At 43.3% G+C, this 15,574-nt stretch overlaps 1 protein-coding gene and 1 long non-coding RNA gene across 3 annotated transcripts in view; one reads left to right on the plus strand and one right to left on the minus strand.

The window, feature by feature from the left end:
• TGM2 (transglutaminase 2) overlaps positions 1 to 15,574 on the minus strand; it is a 60,847-nt gene that overhangs the window by 33,768 nt on the left and 11,505 nt on the right. The window contains exons 4-9 of the mRNA XM_063960378.1: positions 10,005 to 10,123; positions 3,613 to 3,741; positions 3,182 to 3,359; positions 2,966 to 3,101; positions 2,187 to 2,290; positions 1,584 to 1,823 (exon numbers count right to left, since the gene is read on the minus strand). Of these exons, the coding sequence (XP_063816448.1) occupies positions 1,584 to 1,823; positions 2,187 to 2,290; positions 2,966 to 3,101; positions 3,182 to 3,359; positions 3,613 to 3,741; positions 10,005 to 10,123 (906 nt within the window). The remainder of the gene's footprint in view (positions 1 to 1,583; positions 1,824 to 2,186; positions 2,291 to 2,965; positions 3,102 to 3,181; positions 3,360 to 3,612; positions 3,742 to 10,004; positions 10,124 to 15,574) is intronic.
• LOC135055848 (uncharacterized) lies at positions 3,304 to 10,011 on the plus strand. 2 transcript variants are annotated; one of them, XR_010243826.1, is made up of 4 exons: positions 3,304 to 3,386; positions 4,941 to 5,003; positions 8,526 to 8,673; positions 9,878 to 10,011. It is a non-coding gene; the product is annotated as an uncharacterized LOC135055848 (long non-coding RNA). The 2 variants fall into 2 exon arrangements; XR_010243825.1 differs by lacking the exon at positions 9,878 to 10,011 and having other exon boundaries at positions 8,526 to 9,250.

Raw genomic sequence — 15,574 nt, forward strand, 5'->3', positions numbered from 1 at the left:
GACCATGCCGATGTTCTCATGACAACCTGATCAGTAGACATGATCATTGATATAGTAGAATGTTTTCATTCACTGCAAGCTACATCTTGTAAGAAAGAAACACAGATATTCTCAGTAATAAGGCTTACACAAAACAAGTATTGTTATCACACTTTGACACTACACAAGACATAAGAAACTGGGGGGCAAAAGTCTTCGACCTGAAAAAACAAATGAAGCAACTACAAGGGTAGAAATCATAAAAATGTGACTTTTACAGCTGTTGGCACTTGGATGCTGAAACAGTCAGGAACCTAACAAGCCCCTCTGTGACGTAGGTTTTTTTCAACAGAAAAAGGAATATACTGCCAGTACTGGGAAAGAACAGTTACAGTATACTGTCTCCATCCTACAGTTCCAACTCAATTAGCTTTATATCTAGGAAGCCAACTCTGACACTGTTATTTACACATTCCACAGCAGACAGATCATTTCCCCATACCCACCAACCTGCAGACATATTATATACATACTAGGGCACTTTGTCAGGTAGTTTACTATGCTATACAGCCCAACACAGCACCTACTTGGCACAAAACACTGCAATCATTTGGTGACTGGTATATGGTGTAGCCCTTCCAGTAGCCAGGCAGAGGCAGACCTCTGCTCCCATAAGGCAGATACCAGTTGCACTCATATTCACATGCTGTATTCTTACACAAGCTTTCTGGCCAGAACTCCTATGTATCCCATTTTCCAAATAAAGTTATTAATTACACTTACCATGTTTAACTAAGTATGCCTCTTTCACATGGGGCCTGATTCATGTTTGGAAGTAAAGCAAAAAAGCAATCAACTGGGCAAACCCATGTTGCATTGCAGCTGGGGCAGATGTAACATGTGCAAAGCGATTTAGATTTAGGTGGGTTATATTTTTTTCTGTGCAGTGTAAATACTGGCTGCTTTTGCATGTAGCCCACAAATACTGTCTGCTTTATTTTTATACGGTAATTTAGATTTCATTTTGAACACACCCCACCCAAATCTCCCTGCACGTTACATCTTCCCCACCTGCAGTGCAACATGGTTCTGCTCAGTTGTGTTCTTTTTTGCTTTACTTGCAAGCATGAATGAAGCCTATAGCTCAAACATATGATGCGCCGCACCCTAATCTTTAGAAGTGCAAGTTAATTTTTATCTTTTCAAAATGAGGGACCTTTATAGATATCTTGCACACAACTAGTACTGCCATTGATAGTGGTGCTGTCTGCCTATCCTCCAACAGCCAATCAGTGCCTGTCTATAAAGCTAATACTGAAGGGTAAATGTGTAAATGGTAAATGTGTAAATGGTAAAGGGTAAATGGGTAAAGGGTAAATGCCTGTGACTTACAAGCATCAGCGAGAGCCCGGCAAGTCTGCCCAACGTTTTAAAGTGGCAATCATTTAAAGGCAAAGCCAGCTTGTTTTTGTCCTTTTAATTCATTGGCACTTTAAAAAACTTGGGGAGAGTCGCCGCTTATCCCGCTGAGATTCCTATCTGTCCGATCCCCTGAAGAATGGGTGAGTTTCTCATGTACATACCCCTCACACTGTTTCACTTACCCTCAGCATATTTGTAGTTGTCTGTGATGTCTACTCGGCTTTCCTTCCCCACTGCTTTAGTGCTGATGTTCTTTCCAATTTCCGCAGTGTAGATTGTCTGCTTGTTAGTACCATCTTTTTGTTTCACATAGTAAATCAAATCCGCATTTACCTCGGCAAATACAAACGGGACATCATACTTCAGATCAAGGTCACCCTCCTTAACGGCAGTAACAGGAGTAGGACCACAGCAGTAAACGCCTGCAAGATTGGCAATGTTGTTTTGTAAAGAAGTAAAGTATACAGGAAGATATCAATATAACCCACACTATTCTACCAGGAAGGTTTTGGGTTTAACACTCAAAATTGTTTCTATAAATTATTGTAGACTGTGCAAATCTTGTACAAGGGGTGTACTGATTGTGTGTTTCAGAACTCATACAGACCTATAACACATGGACATCTAATCATTAATGCTAGACAAGCCACTGATAGAGGGAATATCAAATCAATATGAGATAAGTGGTCAGCAGCTGACAAAAGGAAATTATTTCCAGATCAGGAGGAATAAGATGTAACCACAGTGAAAAATGAGAGAAGAGATAATCAGGTCTCATTTCCCACCTTCACTCTTCTCTTGAGGCGTTGGATCAATAGCCTGCCAGCCATTGTAGCTGTCACCTAGATCAGGGCGGCTCATCCAGGCTTCAACCCAACAGTGGAAGTACCTTCAAAGCAAGTGTGATAGAAAATTGACCTCATGTTATTTGAGCAATATTTTTGGATTGATTTCAATTCATAATACCATTAACTTGGTTCATAAAGAATATGCAGTATGCATAGAGTAGTATATCGTACATTCTGGGGCTGATTCAGAGATGGATGCAGCCGCGCGTCCGTGGTCTGGTCTGCATGCGCACACTGGCCGCCGTGTGTGGCCCTTCTTCTTGAGGCCGCATCCAGGAAGGATGCGGCCATAAGATGACTGATAGCAGCAGGCGTTTGTGAGGTGGCGATGCAGCATTGGGGGGGTGTGGCAAGCCAAATGGGGACGGACCGGGAGCATTTTCGGGGGGCAGCTTCATGACGTCACACGCAGCCGCTCTGATTAAAAAAAATGGTGGCGGATCACCTGACAGCGCAGCCTGGCAAGGAGTCAACCTTAATTTGATGCGTCCTCAATGTAATTGCTTACACATCGGGAGGCGGCTCGTCACACATGCAAGGCGGCCTTGCCCTGTGCTAGGCGGCCCCCAGCATGTGAGGAGATGGGCACAGATCTGGGTGCATATGCAGCGATCTGCATCCATCTCTGAATCAGCCCCTCAGTGCTGTCTGGCTATCTAGATCCTTGGGTATATTGTGCCTTCATGCTTCCAATGTTCAACCACTTGCATCCTTACCAGATTATCTCTTTTTGTTTCTTCTGCATTCCCCCTTGCTCATCAATGTACTGTTCTATCAACAAATTACGGTTGGTATCATGGGCAGAGTTATAGTTGGTGATGACCCGTGCTGGGATGCCGAGAGACCTTAAAACTGATCAGAAAATACAACATGAATTACAACATGAAGTATGATGACTGACAGTACTGTAACCATTTTGTCAATCTTCTCACCTGAACAGGCAACTGCAGCAAAGACCCAGCACTGCCCGTATCGCACCGCCTGACACCCGAACTTCCTCCAACGCCGCAGGATATCCACACTGCCGATCCAGAACATGGGGCTGAACCCATCATCGTAACAGTTATCCCATCGCCCACACAGGACTCCTCTGTCATCATTAGAGTTCACCTGTAGGACCATGGGCGAATCTCAAAGGTATCAACATGCTGGGCTTGCCAAGTTAGGCTCTATACCATAAAAGGTGCGACACAATGAAATCGTATTCCAGGAGCCACCATACTATTTACTACAATATAGGTTGAGGCACTGTTATCTGAGATCATACTCATACATAGTCCAAAAAGCAGAAATATGGTGTCAGTTCTTCAAGTTACAAGGACACTAATGACACTACAATGTTTAACAGGGCTTGTGTGCTCACCATTGCACTGACGATGCGGCTAATGTACACTGGGTCATTCCTCCGGGAACAGTCCTTGCTGGAATCATTATTGTATTTGGGATTGGCATCTAACACCTGGAGACAGGCTTCCAGAACACCATCTTCAAACTGACAGGAATAGAAGAAGAAAGAAAAACATAAATAGTATCCATTATAAATTTCAAACATAATTGCTTATTATGCCCTATCATATTTAAATATTGTTTAAAGTGGACCTTGTCCCATTTCCCAATATATCGCCTGGTGACATGGGGTATGGTATATTATAATTATTGCTTAGTATCAAAACTAAGTGTTTTGAAGACTGACAGCACTTGATAGACCAAAAGACTAATCAGGCTGCTCCCTAGGTCACAAAGACTGGGTGGTGCCCCTAAGATGGTAACCAGGGAATAAAATTACTTAATTCATTCCATGCTGGTGGGAGTTACTGTCGCTGAAACTGGTAAACTGAGTGTAACAAACAACTGCTGACAGTTATCAGTGGTCAAAGATGTAATTATGGGAGATGTAGCCTCCCTGCCCCTTGTCCTGCTCCCTGGTTGTGCTGCCATCTTACAAAAGATCACTCATTTGTTCTAGGGGTCTGTATGTCAAGGTCGGTTATAGAGCATGCTATCCCCATACAGTTCACAGTATCAAGCCAATCAACTGATATCAAGGAGACTGGAGGCAGAACATGAAGCATAGGTGAATTTTGTCTTCTGTCAGCCAATGAATGACTGGAGCTTCCTCAGCTGGGGTGACCAGGAACAAGCAAAATGGCAGTGACAGAGGACGAAGTTGCGGCTATGAAGGGCAGATTAGGAGGGTGAAGAAAAAACTGTTGTGTGCTGAGCAAGTGAGGCTATTTCCCTCATATACAGACAGATGCTGAAAATGAGAAACTAGCTACTACTTATAGCAGCTCACAATGTAAGTTGTGGTGTTAGGGACTTAAGAGCAATAATATGACAAACTGTACACAGCAACATCTTGTATCATTGGAATATATGGAAGAGTTTACAGAATAATACATTAGATCAGTGGTATATAAGATAGTATATTGAATAAACCTATATAATAAAAGGCTAACATTGCTCCTCGCCACTATGGGGGGAATTTAAGTGTTTTGCATATCGGCGGCCACTAGATGGCGCCCAACGGAGCAATTTAAGTGTTGCTCCATTTGGGTGCGTACAGCCGCGGACGCTGTCATTACTATTATGTTGTTCCATCATTTTGACGGGCTGGTAACTAGTACATTAATAAATATTGCACAGTTTGTTTATTGATCTATTTCATGCACCTATTCTTTTCCTAAACAGGGCACCAACATTCCAGGATCCAGACAAATAGCAACTGAGCCTAAACACCAGAAGCAGCAGCAGGTAGTAAAAGCTGCAGGAACACATAGATGAGAACACCACAGACTGCCAGCTATCCTGATTGTTGTGGATCAGTCCCAAGTTTGGGTGATTGTCCCACTCAGTCAGGACTTTGTACTGACTGCAAGGACAGTGGGTGGTATATACCACAACACACCTCTCTGACCTAAAGGGGGTGCTGCATGGACCTAGCAGTAGTGCACATGGCATTGCCCAAGTATTTGAAGGGGCTTGGAAGTGTTTGGAGAGTAGCTGAGCACTGTCTGAAATGATTGCCACATCACTTGCATGATGGTTATTCCTATACTGGTGACACGGGGTGCAGTTACATTGCCAGCAGTCGGGATTACGGCGGCCAGGATACAGAGACGCCGAAATCTCATCACTTAACAATGCTGACACACACAATCCCAACCATCTGGGTCTATTCCCGCTTCTGGGTGTCCATGACACCCATAGCTTGGGAATAGCACCTGTGACGAGCGCAGTGAGCCACCGAGCCCACTGCGTTGCGAACACAGTGAGCCCGCAAGGTGCTTCTTTGTGCCCCCCCCGTCAGCATTCTCGCAGCCAGGATCCCGGCATCAGGATGCTGACCGTCGGGGATCCTGACCGTTGGTCTTCCAGCCCCAACCCGGTGACACGGCATGTAAAGCCCCCTCTAGACATTGCTGGTTGTTGCAGTAGTGGAGAAGGGCAATACCTGTATCAGTCTATGTACCAGAACCCTTAATGAGGCCTTGGCACAAGTTGGCTGACTCAGCTTTCTACAGGCAATACTTTATTTTACTTACGTTTTAATCAAAGTTTATGGCTCAGTAATGAGATTTAAGCATTCTGCTATTTTCAGGATTATTATGCATCAAAAAGCAAAATAGTTCCAATTTCTGCAGATAGCTATGTATGCACATATACACAGGTATTCACTAAAGATAGATCTTAAATCCTTTTTTAGACTATCAATTTGCTGACATGTACTAATATGCTTGTTAAATGAAAAGTTTAGAAATTCTCAAAATATTGTCAAGCATACAAATCGCTGCATGTAATTCTTCAGAAGAGAGGGGGTCATTCCGAGTTATTAGCTCGCTAGCAGTTTTTAGCAACCGTGCAAACGCATAGTCACCGCCCACGGGGGAGTGTATTTTCGCTTTGCAGGAGTGCGAAAGCCTGTGCAGCAGAGCGGCTGCAAACACATTCTGTGCAAAACAAGACCAGCCCTGTAGTTACTTATCCTGTGCGATGATTGCTGCAACGAATGACACGGTAATGACGTCAGATACCCGCCCAGCAAATGCCCGGCCACGCCTGTGTTTTTCCAAACACTCCCGGAAAATGGTCAGTTGACACCCAGAAACTCCCACTTCCTGTCAATATTCTTGCAACCGCCAGTGCAACTGAAAGCATCGCTAGAACCTAAACGCAGGCGTGTCTGAAAAAACGCAGGCATGGCTGGGCGTTTGCTGGGCGGGTGTATAACGTCCAATCCGGACACGAATAGGCTGAAGTAATCGCAAGCGCTGAGTAGGTTCAGAGCTACTCAGAAACTGCAAAAACTGTTTTTGCAGAGCTCGGCTGCACATGCGTTCGCACTTCTGCTAAGCTAAAATACACTCCCCAGTGGACGGCGGCTTAGCGTTTGCACAGCTGCTAAAAACTGCTAGCGAGTGATCAACTCGGAATGACCCCCATGGTTTTGCCCAACTGCTAACAAATTTGCTGCTGCGATCAATGCTGAATTACTCCCCATGTCCTTGTGTATAAGCTGTCACTAGTCATTTCTGTAGCAAACTGTATCCGGATGATGGGTGACCACTATTGGTCGACATGCATTAGGTCGAAATGGACAAAATGTTGACATGGCAATAGTTAACACGGGAAAGGTTGACATGAGTTTTTTACATTTCAACTCTTTAATACTTTACCATCCACGTGGACTACGATTGTGAATAGTAACCTGCGAGCGATGCAATGGGACGTGGTGCACTAATTGGGGCTCCCGGTTATTTTACGGAGAAAACGACACTGATTTTTTTTTTAAAAGCAAGTCGACCTTTCCGATATCGACCTTTTTCCCATGTCGACCTAGACACTGTTAATACCTTTATCAGGTAGACCCATTGATTCATAACCCAACAGACTACCTCTGGCTTGCTGTTCTGTGATTTTTGTTGCAAATATTGGAACATTTAAACTGTTCTTAGGGGCTAATTCACAGTTGTTAGCAAACCAAAAAAGCACTCTAATAGGCAAAACCATGTGCACGTCAGGTGGGGCAGATGTAACGTGCAGAGAGAGTTAGATTTGGGTGTGGTGTGTTCAAACTGAAATCTAACTTGCAGTGTACAAATAAAGCAGCCAGTATTTACCCTGCAGAGAAACAATATAACCCACCCAAATCCAACTCTCTCTGCACATGTTACATCTGCCCCACCTACAGTGCAACATGGTTTTGCTCAATTGCTAACTTTTTTGTTTGCTATCAACTCTGAATAACCCCATTAGTGTCACTGATGTCTACAATACATACACCAATTATTTTTTTTAAGGTAGTTGCCCTTAAGATGTATAATGATGTATTATACACCCTAACATCTTCATTTACCTCAGCCTATAATATAAATAGCTAACAGTGGAACAAATGGTCATACATCTTAGTGAGACATTAACATTGCAATGGATAAATCCAATGTGACTCCTGTTGCTATGCTAAACCTTTTATGGAATAAAACTGTTTTCTCTCAGCATGGCAAGATGCCAAAATCCGTGAGTCCCTGCTGCACGTCTTGGGCGCAGGCTGATATGCGTCCTGAGAAAACACTGAACATAAAGGGAAGGGCAGAGGCAGAATGTTGCAGCATGTGTTGGGGAGATAAGAAGCCTCAGGCGGGGGTATTGCTGAGGCATTTGTGATAAGTAAGAGAAGGGACACACTTCATCATCAATTCTCAAAACTACACTGAATATTTGCTGTGTGTCACTGTAATCCAACGTCCACACTGCAGACACACAGATGGCAGTTGAGGTCAGTACATTAAGATTACAGTTTGAGAGTCCTTGGAGAAGAAACCCTGCTTGTGGCATGAAGGAGCTTGTTGTTCGTTCTCTTCTTACTTAGCAGCACTGTGATTATATTCAATGAGCTTAAGGTAAAGAACAGTTGCAAAGGGTCTAATTCAGGCTGGATCGCAGTAAGATGGCGCCGGGACTCCTGCGGCCGCAGCTAAGCTGCACTGGCAAGAGTCATCTTTAGTTTCTGCCGACAAGCAGAAATTGCGAAGCGATCGCAATTTCGGCTTGTTGAAGGGGAAGAGGCGCCGGTCAGCATGCTGGGCAGCATTGTCCTGCGATGGGCGGCCCCCAGCATGCGACAAAAAAGATAGAAAATTCTGCTGATTAGTAGAATTTGCTATCCTTACTGAATTAGCCCCAAAAAACAGAGAGGAACAAGAACATTAAAATGAGAACTATAAGCAATAATATATATGAGAGTGAAATGCACAAAACATTCTTTCTTGTGTCTAGCAATACAGCTGTTTATGCAGAATGTCATTAGGATGCTACAATGACACGAAGAAAGGCCATTTCAGATGCGGTCTAAATCCTGGCAGTTGGGATCTCGACAGGCAGAAGACCGACAGCAGGATGGGCAGAATCCAGACGGATCCCAGAAGTAAGAACTGGCCTCGGAGTTAAGGGCCCCATACACTACAACGATATGTCTGAGGCTGAAGTCGGATGTAATTTCTCTTGAACTCCCCCGGGACCTTCCCGGGAGTGATTCAATACGATTTGGTATTTTGGTGCTATTTTTGTATAAGGTATATCACATGCGATTGATGAAGCCGCTATACATCGCATGCAATATATCGTATGGCATACAATTGTACCGTGAGATATATATCTGATGGGCTGGATAGAGGGCTACGGGGGCTGGGAGTGTCCTGAGAATGCCAGTCAAACTTCCCTGTGATACATCGCATGCGATATATCACAAGCACAAAAAACACACTTTTTTGATCCGATTCCATCCAATTCCGCTATATCATTAGTGCAGCACCAACGACAGACAGCCACGGGGACGCGCATCAGATTGGATACGATCTAAAACACATACGATTGTACACAATTTCATACAATAAATCAGACGGATATATCGGAATTGTATGAAATCGTGTAAAATCGTACTAGTGCATGGGGCCCTTTAGGGTTAGGCACTAGTGGGAAGGTTAGGGTTAGGCTACGGAGGAGGTGGTGGGGGGGAGGGGGTGTTAGGTGAGGGTTAAGCTCCGGGGAAGAAGGGGGCAGGGTGGAAAGTTATGGTTAGGCTACAGGGGGTGGAGACTAGGGTTAGGCTACGGGGGATGGGGGGGGGGGGGATGAAAATACTTGCCAGGGTGTGGCAGGATTTTAGCCATCAGAATCCCTAACTAGGGATAGGCTATGGGAGAGGCGGGTCGGATGATGATACTTACCGGTGTCTGTCAGGATTTTGGCCATCAGAATCCCACTGTTGGGATTTCATACCCAACCCTTTCAGATAACCTAAATCCAGGCCTTTTGCTGCATTAAAACACTTCCTTGCTGTTTAATAAGCAGCTTCAGTGTATGCTCTGACAGCAAAACCTTATATTTTCATGATACATGACGTTCTACATCAGGCCTGGCCAACCTGTGGCTCTCCAGATGTTGTGAAACTACACATCCCAGCATGCCCTGCCACACGTTTAGCATTCCCTAATAGCAAAACTGTGGCAAGGCATGATGGGACTTGTAGTCTTACAACAGCTGGAGAGCCTCAGGCTGGCCAGGCCTGTTCTATAAAAACTATGTAACCATCGAAATGTTGACTTATACTCTCATTCCATCATTTCTAGGCAGTGCTGTGTCTGACAACATTTCCTTCTGTATCTTGGAAAAATGCATAAACCTCCTTTATATATTTCTTGTTTAATTCATGACTTTAATTACCCTTCAAAATTGTGTTTGTAATAAAGAATTTACCTGTCCATAGTTCCAAGGAACAGAGGTGATTGAGTCCTTGGTCCCCATAAAGATCATCCCAAATTGAGTTACAACATACTCTGTCCGCTCCTCCTCATTTTCCAGGTACACAGAATCCTCTGAGAAAAGGGGATAATTAGAACAGAGTGAGGATTGCCTATTATTTCAGCGCAAATCTATATAGTCTTGAAATGCATAAGTGCATTTAAGCATAAAAACAGAATATACTGTACTGTTAAAAACAGTATTCTTGCAACTACAGCATATGCCAACATTGTCTCAAGAGTATAAATCTCATTGGTATGTGTGTGTGTGTATATACATATATATATATATATATATATATATACATATACATATATATATATATATATATATATATATGAGAGAGTTTTTCTTTTTTTCTTTTTTTTTTTAAAGAAAAGTCCTTATCCTGCACCAGTATAATTTCACTCCTGCACCTCACAGTAGGCTTCCTGTATAGCAAATATGATATCATAAGTGTACTTGTGAAAATTCAAATGATGAATAAAGTGTCCTTTTGAAACAGTGTCCAGTCTCGAGTGATTAATACAGGTTCATTCAGCTTGAGTCCTCATTGGTATCCAATAATGGGGGTTGAAAGTATATCCCTTCAGCAAATCACCCAAAAATAAGGGCCCAGTGGACAGTTATTAGTTAATATCAAAATTATTTTACTCTTGATAAAATTATATACAGGATTTAAAGTTTGTTTACAGCATAAAAGATGATATCAGCATAAAAGATGGTGTCAGAGAATCCAATGTTGCTAATAAGAGAGGTGGTACTGATTCCCACCAGCACCCTTATGGATGGGAGCTTGAGGCAGGATCCACTCAGTTCGCTCATGGACAATGGCACTCAATACCCAACGTATTTTATCCATAGAGATGGACTTCTTCAGGGGTGTAACAAGAGTGTTTCCCCTTTACCCATGTGGGCCAGTCTGACCCGGATTGTGGACTGTAGTACAATTATCCCCCTAGGGCGCAGGTAACAGTGCCTCAGCAAGAAAATGTGATGTGCCCCTTAGCTTCAGCCTAATCAGCCTTATGGATAATATGGCTCTATCTCCTAATTGCTTGACAACTTTGCTTTCTGGCTCCCCCATTTCCTCTCTGCAGACCTTCCCTCCCTTATCATAGGTGGCTTCATTATCCCTATTGAAGTCCCCCATGCTTCTAAACTCCTTCACCTCCACCAAGGCTATTGACACCTTAACCTTATCCTCCCTGCTCGACTAACTTCTCTCCCTCTCATCGTTTCTCTCCTGCCCTGACCAAGCCATTTCCCTATACAATGTTCCCCTTATTTCTGCTCTGGACTGTGTTGCTGCAGCGGTCATTACTAGCAGATTTTGACCTCTTCCTGCAGAAGTGTTCACAAACTGCCAAGCGACAGTGGAAGAAATCGCACTCCAATGCGGACTTCCTCCATTTAAAATTGATACTCTCAATTTCCAGTGCTACCCTCTCCCACTCTAACCAGTCTTATTTCAAGACTCTTATTTCTTCTCAGTCCTCCAACCCCATCTTCAACTCCCTCCGCTGCCTCCCTTCACTTTTTGCCTGTGACTTTGCAATGCAAATCACATCTAAAATTGAATCCATTCCACAGAATCTGTCCTCATAAAGTCAACAATGACCTCTTTGCTGCCTCTACTCTTTGCTAACTCTCTTTGACCTCTCTGCTGTGTCTGACACCATGGACCACCATCTCCTACTGCAAGTCCTTCACTCCATCAGTCTGCATGATACTGCCAACTCATGGCTTTCCCACCTCTATGGCCATTCTGTCACCATCTCCCTCTATATATCCTCTTTAGGTGAGATAATCAGTTATTTGGACCTCCAATATCATCTCTATGCTGATGATTCTCTGATCTACCTCTCCTCCCCTGACCTCTCTCCTCACTCATATCTCCAACTGTCTCTCTGCTATTTCCTCCTAAATGTCCAAGCACTTTATTAAACTTAACATGTCTAGGACTAATCTGATCTTCCCACCCTCCTGATTAGCCTCACTTCCCATAAATTCTTTATTTATTAACAGCACCATCTCCTCTTGCCCACAAGTGTGCTGTATTGGAGTTGTCCTTCAAACCATACATTCAGTACCTTTTGCAGTTCTGCCATTTCCATCTCAAAACTATCTCCAGGATCAGACACTTTTTCAACCCTGGGGGCAACTAAGACCCTCATCCACTTACTGGTCATCCCCAGACTGGACTACTACTCTTATCTACCTTCACACTCCCGCTCATGCACTTTGCTCCACAAATTAATGCTGACACTCCTCCCAACTGATTACTTTTTCCCACTCTCACCTCCAAGATGCTGCCCATACGGCAAACCTCTGTAACTCTCTCCCTCTATCAGACTCTCCACCTCTCTACAAAGCTTCAAATGGCTCTTAAGACCCGCTTCTTTATCACAGCCTTCTAGCTCTCATCCTAACCCACTGCTGCATGCTCCTTGCTCACTATCTCTACCCTCTATGTCACCCTTGTCTGTCTTCCCCTCACCTTTAGACTATAAGCTCTCATGAGCATGGTCATCTCACCTCATGTGCTTTTCCTTCCCTCACTTATTCCATCATCTACTTTGAAATGTCAACAACTGCACATAGCCCTGCTGCTTATTTAGGTATTATGACTGCTGCTGATGCAGCAGACCCCTTGTGGTGCTAAATAAAGGATGATAATAATAATAATAATAATAATAATAATAAGGTCTGGATTTTGGATTGTGGATTGTAGGCACACATATGCAGGTCCGGGTAATGAATGGTAGGCCCATGTATATACATTCAGATTTGTGTTTGGTAGGCACACATATACAATCCAGATTTGTGGATGGATGGCACGCATATACAGGTCCAAATCTGTAAGTGGTAGGCAAGTGCAAAACATTTTGGATTTGTTGATGGCTGGCGCACACACACAGGTCCAGACTTCTGGATGGCTGGCACACATATACAAGTCCAGACTTCTGGATGGATGGCACATGTATACAGGTCCAGATTTGTGGATGGTAGGCACGTGTATAAATGTCTGGATTTGTTGATGATTGGCACACTTATACAGGTCCAGATTTGTTGGTGGTTGGTACACGTATTCAGGTCCAGACTTCTGGATGGTTGGCGCACACACAGGTCCAGACTTTTGTAAATTAGGCACATGTATAGAGTTGTGGATTTGTTGAAAGCAGCCTCATGGTTTGCAGAAAATAGGCCAAATAGCCTGAGCCTAAGGCAGCAGTTTTTAGCAATTAAGATATACTGCAGTGAGTAGCAAGATAGTAACAGCGCTCTGGATGGATAATTCAATAATACATAAGAGGTTTTTAGGCAGTAAAAAAATAAATCACAATTTAATCAATGGAACATTGAAAACTCACAAAACATCTAAATGTTAGATAAAAGGCCTTAATAATAATAATAATAAGGAATTTGGTCAATTAGTGATCACAGTCTCTGGTCATCAGTATTTACAGTCCTGGTAAGGAGACTGCAATGAGTAATTGGAGGCATGGAGGGGCATAGAACTAGAGATCTAAAAATATACTGTAACACCACTAGTGTTCACACTAGGCTGCTTTAGCAAGGCGCCGCGCCCTGTCTGACGTTTAAAGGACAAAATGCACCATGCCCCTTTAGCGGCGCCCTTCTATAACAGCCTGCCATGACCACCACCACATGAATAGATGGCATCAAATGGAGAGCTTGGGGGAAGCTCAGCGTCTCCATACGTGCTAGGCACGCCTTGATTAGTGACGCCGCTGGCTGGGGCACCCCCCATTAGTGACATCGAGGGAGCTGACCGCTCCCGATAGTGACGCCGGCGGGGCCATGCCCACTCCCCAGCCGGCAGCGCACCCTTTTTGTGCATGCGCAAACACACTGCCCCCTCAAGCCATGCGCCTTGCCCGCTTATAAACCAAGCAGGAACACTAAACACTGAAGACAAAGTGATGGCCTTTTTCTTAGTCTGATGGGTTTCAAGTTTCAACAATATGTGATTAATTCTACTGTATTTTTAGAAATTTCCCTTTATATGTTGGATCAAACAGAAGTAAATTAAATGAAAATGGAGTTTAAATGATATTAATTCTATTTAAATATCCGGTAAACCCACATCTGGACTTACTTGAAAATTCAGTTTTATATTAAAAGTTTCTAAATATTAGCTCATTTTTAAAAGGAGATGATCTGAACATTTTTTTTCATGTTGTAATTTGAAGTAATGGAATCACCATATTTTTGGTAACTAAGGGGTACATTTACTAAGCAGTGATAAGAGTGGAGACGTGAGCCAGTGGAGAAGTTGCCCCATCAACCAATCAGCAGCTCTGTATAATGTTATGCAAATTATAGATGTTACTTCAGTGCTGATTGGTTGCCATGGGCAACTTCTCCACTGGCTAACTTCTCCGCTCCTATCACTGCTTAGTAAATGTCCCCCTCAATCACATTACAGATGTGTCCTCCCACAACTGGCTTCAATACGCCATATGACACCTGGCGAGCGCAACTGTCTATTTACCCAAAATGCATCTTAGTCATAATGTGATGCTACTAGGATGTACCAGGAAACTGTGCTGATTAATCTGGTAAACTCGGATATCTGTGTGCAACTGTGTCTTTACACGTAGCACAACGGAACTTGGCAACAAAAGACTGCCTTGGCCGGGGTGACAAAAAGCCTAGTTTCAGCCTTATCATTACCCACTTGGTTAATCCATTACTTTATTAAAAAATGTGCCCAGGTTACATACTTTTACCAAATTTATCAGCTGAATGTATCAATTTTGAACACACATACATACTGTAGTAACATGTCTCATGAACGGTGATTCCATTACTGATTTATCAACGATAACTTACACAAGTTAGCACTTATGCTATTTTTATTAGTATTTTATAATGGGTTTATTGTGGGCTGTTATGATGAATAGAGTTTATCATTGTAAAAAGGCAATTCTGTTACCGGTGGATTTGCACAATACTTATGCTGGCCACACACCTGGATGACTCACATTAGATGCGAGTTGTCCCACGACCCCCCTCCCCCGCCAGCTGCCCAGCATGCAATAGATTGTATGGTGCCTTTCCAACTCATAAAATGTGCAGCACATATGATCAGTTGATGCAACGTGCTACCCGCGGGGTCGGCCACACATTGCATTATATTCGCACCCAATACATGCACAATGTATTTGTACACAATATCGACGTAGTGTATGGGCAGCTTTAGAATGCTACAGTATATTCTGTCACTGAAAGCAGATCTGCTTAATTCTATGCAGGGAGCAGCATTACACAGTTTTCCATTGCTCTGTAATGGGGTGACAGGGGAGGAAAGGTGATCACCCTGCTCTTTACTCCTTGTGCCCACACAATCATTGTACAATTTAAATAAATCTAATGTATTGTAATTTCAGATTGCAATATCTGTGGTTATCATTACAGATGGAAATGCCTTGTACAGCTTGGTGGACTGACACATAACATAAGCACATCCCCAGTAATATCATAGCATAGCACAGCAA

The sequence above is a fragment of the Pseudophryne corroboree genome, chromosome 3 (genome assembly GCF_028390025.1).
Source record: "Pseudophryne corroboree isolate aPseCor3 chromosome 3, aPseCor3.hap2, whole genome shotgun sequence".
Lineage (NCBI taxonomy): Eukaryota > Metazoa > Chordata > Amphibia > Anura > Myobatrachidae > Pseudophryne > Pseudophryne corroboree.